The sequence below is a fragment of the Podarcis liolepis genome (genome assembly GCF_965112155.1).
Source record: "Podarcis liolepis genome assembly, chromosome: 16".
NCBI lineage: Eukaryota > Metazoa > Chordata > Lepidosauria > Squamata > Lacertidae > Podarcis > Podarcis liolepis.
The window spans coordinates 29434142-29451055 of record NC_139567.1 but is presented as its reverse complement, the minus strand read 5'-3'; the positions used below and the strand labels follow the sequence as shown (position 1 = coordinate 29451055).

At 47.6% G+C, this 16914-nt stretch overlaps 1 protein-coding gene across 2 annotated transcripts in view; it reads right to left on the bottom strand.

Annotated features, from left to right (window-relative positions):
- Window positions 1–14559, bottom strand: part of FSIP2 (fibrous sheath interacting protein 2) — a 40827-nt gene extending 26268 nt beyond the window's left edge. The window contains exons 1-16 of one of the 2 annotated variants that reach the window (XM_083479131.1): window positions 14391–14559; window positions 13692–13817; window positions 12629–12790; window positions 11601–11690; window positions 10578–10717; window positions 9902–10046; window positions 9628–9738; window positions 8173–8317; window positions 7243–7347; window positions 6924–7069; window positions 6303–6360; window positions 4093–4692; window positions 3108–3229; window positions 2411–2534; window positions 718–799; window positions 33–69 (exon numbers count right to left, since the gene is read on the bottom strand). In XM_083479131.1, the coding sequence (XP_083335257.1) occupies window positions 33–69; window positions 718–799; window positions 2411–2534; window positions 3108–3229; window positions 4093–4692; window positions 6303–6360; window positions 6924–7069; window positions 7243–7347; window positions 8173–8317; window positions 9628–9738; window positions 9902–10046; window positions 10578–10717; window positions 11601–11690; window positions 12629–12790; window positions 13692–13817; window positions 14391–14498 (2301 nt within the window). In that variant the 5' untranslated portion in view covers window positions 14499–14559. The remainder of the gene's footprint in view (window positions 1–32; window positions 70–717; window positions 800–2410; window positions 2535–3107; window positions 3230–4092; window positions 4693–6302; window positions 6361–6923; window positions 7070–7242; window positions 7348–8172; window positions 8318–9627; window positions 9739–9901; window positions 10047–10577; window positions 10718–11600; window positions 11691–12628; window positions 12791–13691; window positions 13818–14390) is intronic. The other variant, XM_083479132.1, reaches the window with a different exon arrangement.
- Between the last annotated feature and the right edge of the window lie 2355 nt (window positions 14560–16914).

The following is a 16914-nucleotide window of genomic DNA, read 5'->3' as shown; positions in this document are numbered from 1 at the left end:
AACGTATCAGCACAATTCATGGAGCAACCTACTTTTCCTCTTAGGCTTTCCCGGATTCCCGACTGGTCTCTGAAAGAAAAGGGGGGAGGGGGGAGTAAAGAAAAGAAAAAGAAGAGGAAGTCAAAATGTTGGAGTGAAGTTGTATTTACATGTGCCTAGGATTGGGCCACTTCTTTCAGGGGTGATCTGGCCAACTTGCGCACCAGTAGTATCACAGCAACAGCTTCCTGGCCCAAGCAATAATTGAGACAACTCTGTTGTGGCCAGTTCTGGTATAGAAGGGGAAGGGAACTCTTGGGATTTTTTTTTCCAGAGCAGGATCAATCACATCCATCAACCAGAGCCCAAGCCATAGCTCTGGCAAGTGAACAAGGCAACAACAAGGCTTTCAAGTTTGCATGTGGCGGATTAGCATAAGGAAAGCAGAGGATGGGGGGGGGGGGGAATAACCAAGCAGAGGCTAGACACATCTCGCCTTTTCTTGAACGGGGTCCCTACTTCTCACTAGCAGTTTGAACAACAGCACTTTCTTGAAAGATGGTCTGCATTTCTAATTAAAATCTAATTGCTGTATTTCACTTGGCTGGCAGGGCTGATGTGAGCTGCAGCTGGGGGACATCTGGGAGGCAGTTACATTGGCTACCCATTCTCTAGAGTAGAGGAGAACTGTGCAAATTCCTTATCATGCTTCATTCCAATTCTCTCTGGGGCACTTACGAAGTAGAAAGCAGTTGGTGGATATAAGCTGAGTAAGAGGACTCAGAATCCTCATTTTCCTGAGATGTTGAGGCCATACGCTCTGCAAGAGGAGATAGACCTTGGGGTTAATAATCCTGTCAGGGTTGCAATTACAATCCAAGCTAGTGGGGAAACAGTGAGGGAGGGGGCACGTGGGGCAATGCCTCTCCCCCTTTAGCCCACTGTATGTGCCCTGCCCAGGGCTTTATGCGTGAACTGAAATAAACTTGAGGCCTAGCCTCTCTAATTTCAAAAATCAAGCCTGGGCAGGGCATATCCAATCTGCTTCCAGACCACAAACTTGCAGGTATAATTTGAACAGAGGAGGCCTCCAATGTGTTTAGCTCTGTGAGTTGCATTGCCAAATCCATGATGGGAAAGCTACATTCAGTGGAGACCTCCATTTCTCAGCTCAGTCCTGGGTCAAGACATGGGCTGGCCACACCCTCCGCCAGGGCTTGACTTGTGAAATTAAAGCTCCTGGGACTCAAATCTGCCAGGAACCCATGTTCTCTCCCACTTCTTCTTCCCCACCTCCAATCCCATGGGAAGCTAGTGGTAATACGATGGTTACAAGGGAAGTCACCAGAGCATGTGGAGTACAGTGGTCAAGTCACCTCTGTCCAAAAGAGGCTGGCCCTAGCGAACCAGCTGGAGCATGAAAAAGGCGCTCTGAGTGACTGAGGCCACCTGAGCCTCCGTGGACAGGGCTGAAATGCATTTCCCGCTTCACAAGAATTCAAGCAGACCCTTTTTCCATTTAAAAGAAAGTTGGGGAGCAGAGAACAGGCTCAAATCAGTGGGTGTTTATATATATACACACACATTCTAGAATCATAGAACTGTGGAGTTGGTAAAGGTAAAGGTAAAGGGGACCCCTGAACGTTAGGCCGTTAGGCCGACTCTGGGGTTGCGGGGCTCATCTCGCCTTATTGGCCGAGGGAGCCAGCATACAGCTTCCGGGTCATGTGGCCAGCATGACTAAGCCGCTTCTGGCGAACCAGAGCAGCGCATGGAAATGCCGTTTACCTTCCCGCCGGAGCAGTACCTATTTATCTACTTGCACTCTGACGTGCTTTCGAACTGCTAGGTTGGCAGGAGCAGGGACTGAGCAACGGGAGCTCACCCCATCGCGGGGATTCAAACCGCTGACCTTCTGATCGGCAAGTCCTAGGCTCTGTGGTTTAACCCACAGCGCCACCTGCGTCCCCCCCTGTAGAGTTGGAAGGGACCCCAAATGTCATAAAGTCTAACCCCCCACCAAGGATCATCTGGTAGTTCAATCTCACTTAAAATATCCATGACAGATGGCCATCCAACCTCTGCTTAAAAACCTCCAAGGAAGGAGAGTCCACAACCACTGGCAGAGGAAGCGGGGGTGCGGTCAGCCCCAGGTGTCATCCCTGAGGGGGAGTGACATTGCTGCCCCGCCCTCCTGGGATGCTGACCCCGCCCCCACAGGCAGCTAGCCCCGCCCCCGGGTGCACAGCATGTGCGCCACTCTGGGCGGGAGCAACTAGCTCTGCCTCTGTCCACAACCTCCCAAGGGAGACAGTTCCACTGTCAAACAGCATATGTCAAAGACACACACAAACAGCAAACACCACACCATAAAGTATGAGATGCTTAGGATACTAAATGGCCACTTCCGGAAGCCTGGAAGGCAACCAACCTGCCTCTCTCGCCATGTGGGGCCTGTGTTCAGTATGCTCTGTACCTATTTTGCTCTTCTCCACTCTCCTCTTCTTGCTTGAGCTCCTCTCCTTGGGCTGACTTTCCTTCTCACTCTGGGCAAACTAAAGCAGACATTTAAAAGCAGAAGTATTTGTTAGCATCTGTTGAGAGTCTCCTGCGACTTTGCCAGATGAATTTTAAGCCACCCCAAGGTTTGAGGAATCCCTTTATAACTTACTCTTTTCCTCCAGGGAGCCCAAAGTGGTGTACATGTTCCCCCTCCTCTAACAACAACCCTATAAGGTAGACTAGGCTGGGAAGCAGCGACTGGATCCCAAGGTAACAACACCCTGTGGGCTTTGTGGCTGGCTGAGGGATTTGAATCCTGGGCTCTCCCAAGTCCTAGTCCAGCATTCAAACCACTATGCCTCACTGGCTCTGAAAAATAAGCTGTGGGCCCTTTAAGGATTGTAGACGGGCTTCCAGGTGGGGCAGAGCCACTGGAAAGAAAGGTCTTGAACCTTCAGATGTCTTTGGTCCTTGGCTGAGACAACATCTCCCATAGGTCAGCCAGCAGATGATCTGTTCCACTCTCCCCCACACAAGCCCTAGCAACTCCCAACCCATTTTGAGCCTGATGCTACTTCCTCTGGGCAGCTTTGAACTTTTTGCTGTTGAGCATTTCAACCATGTACCATTAACGTTGCTCGCTTCTTCTGCTTCCCTTTGCTAGAGCCCTCGTTAACAGTATGATGGGGGGTGGCTGAAGAGATGTTGGCTTTGTTGGAAGGCTTCGAGGATGATCGATTGGACACTCCTAGAACAAAAGAGGGAGGCATAACTGGCATTTGAGGCACAGAGATCTGGAAAACCTTGACCTTGGCTCCTTGCCCACCCAGGCGCTCCACTGGCACCCTGCTACTGACGCTGCAATTCTAGGGTTGCTTACCAAGATCAATATCTCCCCGTGCCCAAGATCCATCTTTCATATTCACTGTAAAGACCTGCTCAGCAATGGTCCTCATCAATGTTAATTAAAAGATTCCTGTTTGCAGAACTTAATGGTTTTGTTGCTTTCTGTTCAGCACAGCTGGAAGATCAGTAGTGAGTTTAGCCTGTGAATTATCCCTTATCAGCCCCTTCAGCATCTCCTTCTGACCTCTCCTTGGTGTCCCACCAACAATCCCTGGGGTCTGAGCTTTCCTCCCCTGGGGCTTCACTGGCTTGTGTCTCCCACTACTCCTCTTTGTCTAGCCAGTCCCTGACAGTTGCAGTGATTTAAAAGCAGAGAGTGCTGTTGTTGCACTCAGGTATTGCTCAAGGGCTTCCCACTTTAGCATCCAGCTGACCACTGTGAGGGCAGGATGCTGGGCTAGATGGGACATTGGCCTGATCAGCAGGTTCTCCTTACGTTCTGCATGTGCATAAGGTGTATGCGTCACATAAAGCTGTGTGGCAGCAATGGGCTAACTCTGTCCCCTGTTTCTGCGCCAGTGCCAGTCTGTGGGTAAGAGCTTGGCAGGGAGACTTCCACGCTCAGGGAAGCTCCCTGGGTGTTTAAAAACCTGGAAAACAGAAACTTTTGCAAGCATACAGAATCTGATCTGCAACTTTCCTCCCTGCCCTGTATATTTCAGGTCAAGCTTTGATCCTGCCACTCCTCCAAGCCATTAAACTTACCATCAACGGGGACCTTGCCGCTGCCGCCGCTGCCTCCGTGCTTGCTGCTGCTGCCACCACTGGAATCGTAGCCACCGGTCACTTTCCCACTATGCCTGTACAACCGGCCTGAGCCAAAGCCAGACTTGTTGCTGCAACATCCGCCGGAACCACAGCAGGACCCCTTGCTTCCACAACCGGCCGATCCGCAGCAGGACCCCTTGCTTCCGCAACCGCGTGAACCGCAACAGGACCCCTTGCTTCCGCAACCGCCTGATCCGCAACAGGACCCCTTGCTTCCGCAACCGCCTGATCCGCAACAGGACCCCTTGCTTCCGCAACCGCCTGATCCGCAACAGGACCCCTTGCTTCCGCAACCGGCCGATCCGCAACAGGACCCCTTGCTTCCGCAACCGGCCGATCCACAGCCTGACATGCCACCCTCGTTGCTGATGACTCCGCCAGAGGCAGAGGGTGTGATTTTCTCATTCATGCTTTCTGCAACACTGGAGGCAATCTCTGTCGGTGGGTTGGTGTTACTGGTCAGCGACGCGAGGTCTTTGGCGGAGCTGAAGGAAACTTTGCTGCTGCCGCCGCCTGGACCAGTGATGGCCTCGCCCACTGCACAGGATAAAAGGTGACATCTAAGATGGGTGAGTTTTAATGTTGGAAGCTGCCCTGGGACGGTAGGGTGAAGGGCAGGCAATAAATAAATGACAGCTCAAGATTTTGGTGACTTGTTTTTAAGTACTGAACCTGAAAATGTAAACAAACTGCACAAGCCAAGCCTTTGGTGTCATCGGCCTTGCCCTGTGGAACCCTCTGCCACTAGAGATCCAGCAGGCAGCTTCTGTTCCAACCTTTTAAATGCCTGATGACAACTTTTCCATTTCACCAGGCCAATTAAGCATACATCTCCCACAATGGTCTACTGGTGTTTGATTTTAATTATTTTGCTTTTAACGTGTTTTTAATTTCTTATGATTTTACTGTATGGTTTCATATTATTTTCTGCTAGGGGGAGTGGGAACTTTGGAAGGAATTTAAAAGGGCATATTATAAAGTTCTAACAGCCTATATTTCCGCACTTTGCTTTGCTGCATATTCAGTGATTTTAAATCTTGGCTGGGGTTCTCTCACCAAAGTACTTGCCCCAAACCTGGAACTTGGCATCCAGGGAATTCTGTTTTTATACCTAATTTTTCTTTCCCAATGAATATTCCCTGACTCATTTAATCTCCACAATGACCCTGTGATGGAGGCTAGGCTGAGAGGGGCAGTGACTGGCCCCCAGTATCACCCTAGGGAGTTTCGTGGCTGAGTGGGGATTTGAATCCTGGTCACACCCAGGTCTTAGCCCTGTAGGATAGATAATCAGCCTCATATAACCAACATGCTTATGTCTAATTAATGCATGAAGGGGTTAATGTCATAGAGTAAGCTATCCTGTCAGGTTTAGCTAGATCACTCCCCATCACATTGGGAGGAAGGTAATCAAGCCTATTGTACTCCAGTCAACCAGAGAAGCTCAGCACGTGAAGCGGTTTTGATCTGGTTGCTCGTGCTTAACCACATGGCTCTAACAAGCCTTTCTTGTGTTCATATACCCATAATTTAGGAACTTTCACCACTGTGTAACTAAGCCAAGTTTTATTGCCTCTGGTTTTTTACTGCTGTGTGAAAAAGCACATGAACCTGACATTTGGAGAATTTGTAAGTAAACAATTTTTAACATACCAAATGTATGGTCTTTTACTATGCTGGGGGAAGAGAGGGCTATTTGGAGGGCATATTTTAAAGGTATAACAGCCTATATTTCCATGTTTTAGCTTGCAGCATGTTTTGTAATTTTAAATTTGGGCTGGGCTTCTCTCACCAAAGAGTACTCGCCCCAAATTTGGATCTTAGCACCCAGGAATTCTCCTTTTGTATAGCTACATTTTGCTTGCCAGCCAACAAGTCCAATACCCTAAGCCATCACACCACACTGGCTTTTGCCCAATGGGCACCAGGCGAGGCTTTTGGGGGTACATCTGTACTCAGAGATGCTGTGCTGGCAACCCCTGAATCAATCAGTTCAAGAATATCCCAGTTATTTAAGCCCTTGTCCCTGCCACCCCGAAATAAAACCAAGTTCTCCCAGTGTTTCAGCAAAAGACACTGAAAACCCCACACTCCATACCCTGCACCCTCATCCACCTTGCGGGATGAGACCAGGAAGAGCCTCTCACCTGGCTCCAATTCAAGAATCTCCTTCTGTAGGTCTCTCTCGCTAACAGCACCTTCATGCTACGAAGAAAAAGCAGTACAAAAGGCAGGCATTTTAACAGACTCATTTGGGTTGGAACTAGGCTGCAACAGGCCGAAATGGGAACACAGAAAGAGCCATGCTGGATGAGTCTCAAGAAACCTCCAGCCCAGCACATTTTTTCCCTGGGAGGGGCCCTGCTGAATGGCCTGATGGAACAATTCCTGCATTGCATGCAAAAGGGGACCAGTACAACCCCCAATAGCATCCAGGTAGCACTGGGAAGGAGAGCATATTTTCCCCACTATTTATTTAGCAAGATTTATACACCACATATTAATATATATAAGCAGTTTGTAGTTCCCCAGAGACTGGTAATTTGAATTTATTCTGGAGGCAGAACAAAACCTCCATGTCATTATTTTGTCCAATCCTCTTTCATAAGCCCTCTAAACTAGTGACCATCACTGCATGCACTGTAAATGTTTGTTGACTGTTTCCGACATATAGATCCCTCATACAGCCAGGCCAGCTGCCCTCTTCCTGGGTCAGTGGCCTTGAGAGCACAACTCGGCCACTGGATTCTGACCCCAGGTCAACTCACCTCCAGGGATGCGGCAGACTTGCTTGCGGCTTCCTCTGCATTGGGCAGGGCTAAGAGGGTTGCCACGGACTGCTTAGTCCCATTCTTCCCTTTGGCAGCGGACAATTGGCTCCCCAGCCTGGTCGCACTGGTGCTTCCTCCCGGAACTGGGATAGGTCAGAGAAGGAGAAGAGGCGGGAGTGAACGGCTTTGCAAGATGGGCAGCGGGCAGGGGGCTTTAGACAAGTGTGAAGCACACCATTTGCCTTTCTCTGGGGGGCCCCTAGCTTTGACTCCGCTCCCAGTTTCTCCCCCCCCCCCCAAAAAAAGCAGAATGTACCTTTTCGAAGCTCTGGTCCTTTCTTGTCCAGGAGGCTGGTGGACTTCCTCTCAACTGTTGAGGTCTTACTGGCCTCCTCGGTGCTTGTCTTGGGCAAGGAGGAGTCTTTAATCATAACCATAATCATAATCATAGTCAGCCTCTAAAATAGCTGAGATATCTATGGCGGAGCAGAAAAGCCCCTGCATTTAGCCTCTGCATTTGACATGCAGGAAATGTATTTAATTTTAGTCATGGTCAGTGCTTTTTTTCTTAAAAAATGTTTAGATGTACTCTCATTTTCCTACTCATACTGCCCCTCAATGAGGACAAACAGATTCACAAAATATTTAGGAGCATGCGTACCCCCCAGGAAAAAAGCACTGGGTTTCATATTTCAATGGAACTCTCTCAGCAGTTTATCAATCCCAACAAAGGCACACAGCTTAAATTCTACATGTTGCTAATTTCTCTTGTTGAAAATATCACCGTTTCACCTTTTTTGCAAACTGCTTTGAGGGAGTTGTTGTTTTTTTACAATCAAGTGGTGTATAAATTTTATGAAATGAATAATAAGGCAAGAAAAGGAAAAGGAAAAGGAAACTTATACGGTGTATCATCTAAAACAGGCGGAAACCAGCAACAGGGAACGGCTGCAAAAGTTCTTAAAAGCAGCGCAACAAATCTACTTAAAGACAACAACAGCGGATTCTTTGCAGCTAGGAAAGTGAGGAAGGAAACAAACCGGAATGGATAAAGAGAGGACATAGCTTAACCTACGCATAAGCCTTGAGAGAGAAAATCAGGATTGGGGCTCAAAAAATGGTTTGTCCAGGGGAGCCTTAGGGAGACTTGAAAGCATCCCAGGAGAAGAGTAGGAGAGAGAGAGAGAGAGAGAGAGAGAGAGAGCAGCAAGAGGTCATTCCATGAAAGCCATTCCTGGCCATGTACCTTGTTTTTTAGCTGGGGGTCCCCGATCTCCAACATCCATCGTGTGGACCATCTTGTCAGGAGGGAGCAAGAAGCCTTCTCTCTGGAAGCGTTCCTGCAGCTTCCTCAAGTGGTGAGCCATCTTCTTCTCAAGCATGTTCTGTTTCTGCAGGGTGCACAAGGGGCAGAGCCTCGTCACCGTTTCGGGATTCATTCCAGGGTCCTTTGTAACCTCTCATCATGCTGGATCCAAGGGGAGACATTGCCCCCCCCCCAAGCTGGCAAAGGCACCGCCCTTTTCATCTTGCACCACAGACACTCAGAAGCAGCATGAGAGAATTCTTAGTTTGCATGCCTCACCTCTTTTCAGGCTGGGGGTGGGGGGCTCACTAAGCATGCCCAGCTGGAACACACACACAAAAAAAACCCAACAGCAAGCACTGGGTGCAATTCACAGACCAAGTTATTTGGCAACTGCCCAATGATGATCAGCTGGATAGCTCAGTTGGTTAGAGCATGGTGCCAATAACTCCAAGGTTGCAGGTTCAATCCCCTGCTGCATATTCCTGCATTGCAGGGGTTTGGACTAGAGACGATCTAACAATTCTATGATTTGCCAGATTTTGCCCCTATGAACTGGGCATTGGCACCTTCTGTTTTCTGTGATGAATTGCTCATTTCTCCAGTCTAAACAGAGCAATTTTGCTATACCAAAGGGGAGCAAGTAAAAGGAAGCCAGTAATTAAATCACTCCCTACATAATGAACAGGAACTGACTGATTGAAGGACGCTTAAGGGACAACTCTGTACTCCATGCTTGATAGGAAGTACAAGGAATAAAAAAAAATTCCCGCAAAAGAAGAATGGATACAAAAACTTATGGCAAAACTTACTGGAAGAATAATAAATCAGGATAACAAGCTTTTTATGAAGGAATGGAAATGGTATATTGAATATTTACAAACAAATTGCAAACAGATAAAAACATTGGCAGGACTATTGTAATAAGCTGCAGTTTTTAAAATATAGATATATGAAAATAGATGAATAATAGAACAATTTAATATAACTTTCAATACACAGGGAATGATGATATAAAACTTAACGAATCACAGAAAAAGGAGGAAGGAAGTCGATATTTGAAATGTCTGAATTATTATTAAATTGCTACTGAAATGTATATAAATGAAAATCATATTGTTTTTGAAAAAAGGAATAAACTTTTAACTAACATTGCAGGGGGGACTTTGCTAAATAAAGGCTGCTGTTGAGTAAACATTAGGGAAGGGTCTTGGCTAGGAGGATGGGAACTTCTGGATAATATAGAAGGATGGGAACTTCTGGATAATATAGATGTAGATGGAATGCTGGGCAGAATCTCCTTCCAGCTGATTGTGGCACCCTACCATGACCGCTCAGATGCCAGCCAAGACCCACACAGATGCCAGCCGCCTTCCCTGCCCCTCTTCCACTTACCCTTTTCAGCTTGTCTTCCTTGCTCTTCCTCCTCTGCTCTTCGATCCTTGCTTCTCGTTTAACGTCATCACCGATTTTCATCAGGAGCAGCATTTCCTTCTTCCTCCATTCCTGGGAAACAAAGACTCATCAGCCATTGGTCACCTGTTTCTGTGCTGTGCCTCTTTTTAGCTGGGTGTAAAACAGCAAAGGGGACCCAACTCCAAGCAGCCCCAGTGGCCAGGGCGAATGAGGATGGGCGCCATCTCCTGTTCCAGCTTCCCTTTGTGGTTACCTCTTCCATTTTCTTCCGTAGGAGGAGCTGCTTGCGTTTTTCCAAGCCTTGCTTCTTTTTGTCGTCCTGAGCCAAAGCGAGTTGTCGGTTCTCTTCTGCCAGCTGCTCCAGTTTTTCCAGCTCCTGGTTAATCAACTCTAAATATCTTTTTGAAGAAAAAAGGCAAAGGATTGATTAGAATGGCTTGGCTGGACCTCACCCCATTTCCTCTTCTTTGTTCAAGTTTCTCGGCTAATCTGGGGACTTCAGGTGAGCCCTGGAGGTCTGGCAACTTGATGTAAAGCTGAAAGTTCATTCCCCCCTCCTTGCATGCCCTCTGGTGGCCCCAAACCAATTTGTGGAAGGGTAAGAGATTGATTGGTTGTAGGTTTGAGCCCCACTTTGAGCTAAAGATTCCTGCATCACAGGAGGTTGGTCTAGATGACTCTTGTGGCCCCTTCCAACTCTTACAACCTGCAGTTCATTGTTTCGGCCCATTTCTCCTGCTTTTAATTCCTGTTTTTTCTTGCTGTTTATGCAGAAGAGGATCGCAAGAGAGGCTTCAAAGGAGCACCAGACCCAAGCGGGGCAGGCTGGCTTTGTGGTGTCACTCTGCAAACCGCACAAAGGTCCGCTTTAGACCTCATGTGCAAAAATGCCCTCTAGACTCCTCCCCCTACCCATCTCCTTCCGGCACCTGTTCCTCATCACGGTCTCCTGCTCCTGTATTGTGGGCCTCTCCTCTTTCAGCATCCAGTCCCGATATTTCGATGTGTCGGCGGCCTCTGGAAGATGCTGAGTGTCTTGGAGCTTGGTGATCTGCTTCTCAAGCATTTTCTGGAATTCAGAAGATTAGAGGGATGTGGGCATCAGGGCTTTTGCTTGGGACATTGCTGCCAGCAAGTTGTCACTTGGGGTCGGGTGAGCAGAGGAACGCATCAGACCAATTTAGTGGGGTAGGAGAGCTTAAAAGAATGCCAATATTTTTCACATCTGGCAACCAATAGGCCCCTTGGGTTTCCGATAGTAGTACATGGGGTAAGGTAAAGGTAAAGGGACCCCTGAACATTAGGTCCAGTCGTGGCCGACTCTGGGGTTGCGGCGCTCATCTCGCTTTATTGGCCAAGGGAGCTGACGTACAGCTTCCGGGTCATGTGGCCAGCATGACTAAGCCGCTTCTGGCGAACCAGAGCAGCACACGGAAACGCCATTTACCTTCCCGCCGGAGCAGTACCTATTTATCTACTTGCACTCTGACATGCTTTCAAACTGCTAGGCTGGCAGGAGCAGGGACCGAACAATGGGAGCTCACCCCGTCACGGGGATTCGAACCACCGAACTTCTGATTGGAAAGCCCTAGGCTCTGTGATTTAACCCACAGCGCCACCCGCGTCCCTTTAGTACATGGGGTAGATGGATCTAAAAAGCCTGGGACACAAATTTTCACGGCCATCCAGCAGCTACGGTGGCTCATTTACCAGAGGTAATGTATTTGGTGTTAACTCTGGAAGCGTATACTCAATTCTGACCAAAGAACAATATACATCAGGAGCCCAAGATGGTGCATGTAGTTCTCCCATCCACATTTTATCCTCACAACAACCCTGTGAGGTAGGTTAGGCAGGAAGTCATGCCTCTTATCAAGTTTGCAATATGCTCTTTGTTTGTAGCAGTTGGGCAGAGGCAGAAGGAGATCTCAAAAAATGGTCCCAAGACTTGCCTGTTCTCTGATGTAGTGTTTCTCAAACTCCAGCTTGAGGGAGGTCAGGTACTGCCTGTATTCGTTGAATTCCTTCAGGGTGCACACCACCTAGGAGGCAAAAAGGAGTTAAGCGTCCATGGGAAAGGTTCTTTTTAAAAAAAATATTTATTTGGTTTTTCAGATTAAAGTTTTACAATCACATATCCAACATATAACATAAAAACAAGATTCCAAGGAATCTCTTGGACCTCCTCCCCTTTGTGGGTCCTTTTGTTAATTATTTCCTCCTGCATCTTTTATGATAATCCAGATCTTTTACATCTCCATTATGTCCAAAATTCACCATTAAAGTATGTTATTCCAATCCTACTAAGTTAGCTGTTTAAGATGGTTTTTAAGATAAATTCTAAATTTCCCCTATTCCTTATTAAAATTTTGGTCTTCCTGATTTCTGACTCTTCTGGTCATTTTAGCCATTTCTGCATAATCCATTAACTTAATCTGCTATTCTTCTCTGGTGGGGACTTTATCTTCTTTCCATCTCTCAGCCACCATGGGAAAAGGTTCAAGAGCCCTCTGTGCATTTCCATGTTCTCCTGCAACAGTGCCGACATCCTAAGCCCCTGTCTGAAATCTGTTTACTCAGAAGCTACAGTTCTTCCCCTAAGATTCTAGTCTTAATGGCTCTGGAGAGAAGACAGATATAAATATAAACACAGGAAGCTGCCTATCAATCCACCTAGCTCACAGTGGCTGGCAGCAGCTCTGTGGGGTTACAAGCACAGAGTCTCTCACAGCCCTACCTGGATATGCTACAGCCCTACTCCTTTAAGATGTTTTGGTTTTTTTTAATAGGATTTGCAGCTTTTAATATGACTTCTAGGCTGTTTTGAGGTGACATCAATGGTGTTGTTTGTTGATTGCCTTCTAAAAAAATGTTTCTGGCATGGTGTTTTTTTTTATGCCTGTCATTTTGTAGTCCTGATTGTCTCGCTAGAAAAGCACAGGGATGTAGGGGCATCAGTGCCTGAAGCAGCTCAACTTGCCTTGTTCTTGTCGGTGATGTGGCCTGCCTTTTTGAGCCTCCGCAGGTTGTCTTTCCGCTTGTAGTAGGCACGCAGGTGTGGGTCGTGGAGGCTCTTATAGCTGGGTGCCATGAGTTTGCAGTATGGGTCATTCAGGTCAAAAGTGGCAGATGGCTGGTAAAGCTGGGGATTGTTGTTGTTGTTATTATTATTATTAATATTATTATTATTAATCCTATACCACCCTTCATCCAAAGATCTTAGGTTCACGGCATAAAAACACAAGATAAAAACATACAAAATGCACAATAAAAACAATAACAAAGCAAAACAATAGCCCCTCCTGTGCAGAGACACAGCGTTACATCAAAAAGGGTCAGGGAACGAGACAGGACATTCCATTCAAGTATCAGGAAGAACTTTCTGACAGCAAGGTCTGTTTGACAGTGGAATGGACTCCTTTGGGAGGTTGTGGACTCTCCTCCCTTGGAAGCTTTTAAGCAGAGGTGGGATGGCCATCTGTCAGGGATGCTTTAGTGGAGATTCCTGCATTGCAGGGGGTTGGACTACATGACCCTTGGGGTCCCTTCCGACTCTACAATTCTATGATTCTAACAAAGGATCTCTCAGACTCCAAGGTAGCCTTCTTCCCCAAGCTGTTGGGTCTCCAGATGCTTGTGGACTACAACTCCCACCAGCCGCAGCTGGCATGGATGTCAGGAGTTGTATTCCAAGAGGGCGACTGATTGGGGAACCTTACTTTGAAGCGGGGGGTCAACACAGTTCCAGGTGCATTGCTGGTTCCACAGAACTAACTGCAATCCCTATTTGGAATGCTTTATTGTCTAGGACTGGAGCATGGCCTTTTCAGCAGTGGCTCCCCTTTTGCGGAACACTTTCCCCAGGGAACTTCACCTGAAGCCACCATTAAATATCTTTAGGTACTGGGCCATTCCCCGCCCCCTCAGTCAGGCTTTGGGATTTAAATTATCTGTGGTCTCGTCGGGGTGTGTGTGTGAGTGGGTGGGATATTTTAGTCCCGCCTTTTAAAAATGTGGCTGTGTGTGTGCGCATAGATATCCACCTTTTCACCCAAATTGGTCCTGTAGAACATAGTGTTTGAGCCTGGCAGGAAAGGGATTTTGGTAAAGAGTGGCATGTCCAGGATCTGGTTGGGTCCCACGGCTGGCATCTGCTTCCCAGGCCCCACCTGGAAGAGTCAAAACATCCACGTGTCAGCAGGGAGAGGAGACCAGTTGCTGCAGTTGCCCATTCACTTCAGGGTTTCTTTAGAAAGGTCTCTTGAGGATGCAACAAAAAACTCACGCCTCGCCAGCGTGTGTGTGGTACTGCCAATTGCTTCACACAACTGCAGCTCCAGAAGCACACCGCAAAGTTCCGGTAACTTATTTTCAAGCACATGTTTTCAAGCTACATAGCTCCTCTGCTGCTTGCCCAGTGTATTGGGCATGGGATAGGCCAAACAGCTTTGTGCTCGGAGTGTCAGTGGCCCTTAGCCTGGCATCCTTCAGACCTTTTGGACTCTGATTCCCATCAGCCCCAGGCATTAGGTTGGGGGATTCTGGGTGGGTTAGTGGGACACAGAGCAAACCTCCCCCAGAAGCAGATTGATCTTCGGTCCCAGAATGTGGACAGGTGGACCACTAACTGTCCATTGCCTAGCCTAGGAACACGAGTCAGAGATTTCCCCTCCCCGGCTTGCATTTCTCTCTGGTTCCCCCTCCCTGACTCCAGCTCCAAAAGAAGATGCCTCAGCACTCACGTCTACAACGTCTTCGTCCGGTTCCATAGCTTCAAGCGCCGTCCTGGCGCTCTCGGTCAGGTAATGCCCCATAGCTGCCTTCAGCAGCCCTCGGTTGGGGTACGTCATCTTGAGGTTCAGTCTGGCTTGTTGCCCTCAGAGGACATGGCCTCCAACTGCCACCTCCACACAGGCCTTCTAGAACTCTCCGAGACATTGTTAGCAACAGGGGAGTTCCACCAGCAGTTCTTTGTGGAGCTCTCAAGATCTTTGATGTTCCGTTCCGAGGGGGGAAATCCGGTGATGGAATCCACCGTTGCTGTCCGGATTCTTAATGACTCCAAAGCTCACTCACCTCTGCACCACAGAGGGTGCTAGCAGGCTTGCTTTGCTAAACACGGGGGTTATTATTATTATTTTGCAAATATATTTGTTTCATTTTATAGTGTACACCAGAACAGAGAGAACAGTTATAACAACAGATTAAAAAGTTGAGAAACAAAACTATAAAACAGGCACGCAGAATGAATGCAGTTGCACATGGGTTAAAAAAAACCAAGTCCAAGTAAATGCACTAATATTAGCATCATCTGATGATCAACACTAAAGTCACAGATCTGCCAAGCTTTCAACAAGAGTTGTCTTGAAATCCTCCTTTCTGGGCCTATTTAGTTTTCTGTGTGTTGTATATATGTGTAAATAAGAGCATATAGCCTAAGGACACCCCAGTCTCTGCTGACCTTTTTGTCCCAAGGAAACCAAACCCTGGGTAAGTACAGTCGTACCTTGGTTTTCAAACAGCTTAGTTCTCGAATGTTTTGGCTCCCGAACACTGCAAACCTGGAAGTGAGTGTTCCAGTTTGTGAACTATTTTTGGAAGCCGAACATCCAACGGGTCTTCTGTGGCTTCCGATTGGCTGCAGGAGGTTCCTGCAGCCAATCAGAAGCTGCGCTTTGGTTTCCAAACGTTTTGGAAGTCGAACGGACTTCCAGAATGGATTCCGTTTGGCTTCCAAGGTACAACTGTACCTGGAACCGCTGGGTTTTCTTACCGCCCAGAGATTGGGTTGGTGTGTAACACTACTTTATCCTGAGGACTCACCTATAACAGTCAGGATACCTCTGTGGACATTGTGCCTCTTGCAGATTGGGCACTGCATGCTGAAAGTCTCCTACACGTATTGATCACGGAAAGGAAGAGATGGCTCTTCCCATGCTACGCAGTGAGCAGGAGGAATTGAATGTCCCAGTATGTGATGATGATCACTGGTCTCAGAATACCTTTAGAAAGGGGGGGGGGGTGGAACAAATGGACAGAGGGCCAAGCCTGATGTGCTTGTTCGCTTGTTCCATAAAATTTATACACCACCTGATTGTAAAAAAAAACCCAACCACCTCAAAGCGGTTTATGAAGAAAATGAAACCATAAAATTATCAGTTAAAACAACTCCTTAAAACCAGCAACAAATTGCAGAGCGCATCTTAAGGGCACAATAGTGGCAGCTTTTCAAAGGATGATGACTTTGCAAAGATCTCATAAAAATACACACACATCATATGAGGGTTCAGTCTGTGGAATCTGTGGATGGTTTTGTACCACGGTCTTGCTGCAATGCACCAGATCCCTGATTTACATGGTTTTGTTAACAGAGATAGATGTGATCTGTGATCTGGTGGTGGTTGGGGGAGTGGGCAAAATATATGAAAAATTATGCCATTTTGCCATTTCCCGGTATTTGATACGTGTGCCTATTCTCCCTTTTTCAAATTGTTGAAAATTTGAAATACAGTACATGCAGTTTCACACTTTTTTCTCCCTTGCCTCCCTCCAGGACATTCTACTTTCCTCCTCCCTCTCAAATGGTTCCCTTTCCACCCCCACCTTCTGAGTTGCCCCACTTTTTGTCTGTGGGGCTGCATCCCCTGTCTCTCAGGAAGATCGTCACAGCAAGGGGGAAACCAGTGTAGGAGCAGCTCCTCCGGTGTTTGATTTCCTCTACCCTCCCCATTCCTTTTTCCTTTTATGCTGCATCCGTTTCATTGTGAGCTTGCAGCTAAGGGTTGTCTTATCCTTTAATGCATGGGCGGCAGTTAGCAAAGTGTTAAGTGCCTTGCAGGTGTTAAGATACATAATGCCAATTACATGGAAATGAGTACTAAACATGTGCCATTTTCCATTGTGTGAAAGCTCCAATATAATGTGGAAATTAAGAGTTAGGGGAAAGTCGGGGAAATGGAATCGACGACCATGTGAATGCAGCCTCTTTCTGCCCTCTCCAGCCCTGCTTGGCTGGGATGTGTCATTGACCTGTGATGCAGCTGCCCCTTGTTCACATCCCAGGTGCAGGATGGAGAGAGGAGTAGAAGCCTCTGACTTTTCCGTGGCTGGAATGCAGCCTGCTGTACAAAGGCCAAGCACCACACCTGTGCTCCACCCACTTTTACCTCTGGCCCTGCCCACCTTTGGCACATGGAAGGTTGTCCACAAGGGAACTTCTTCAGGAGGAGGTTCCTGATCCCTGGCCTATGCAGACAAAGTCAGACC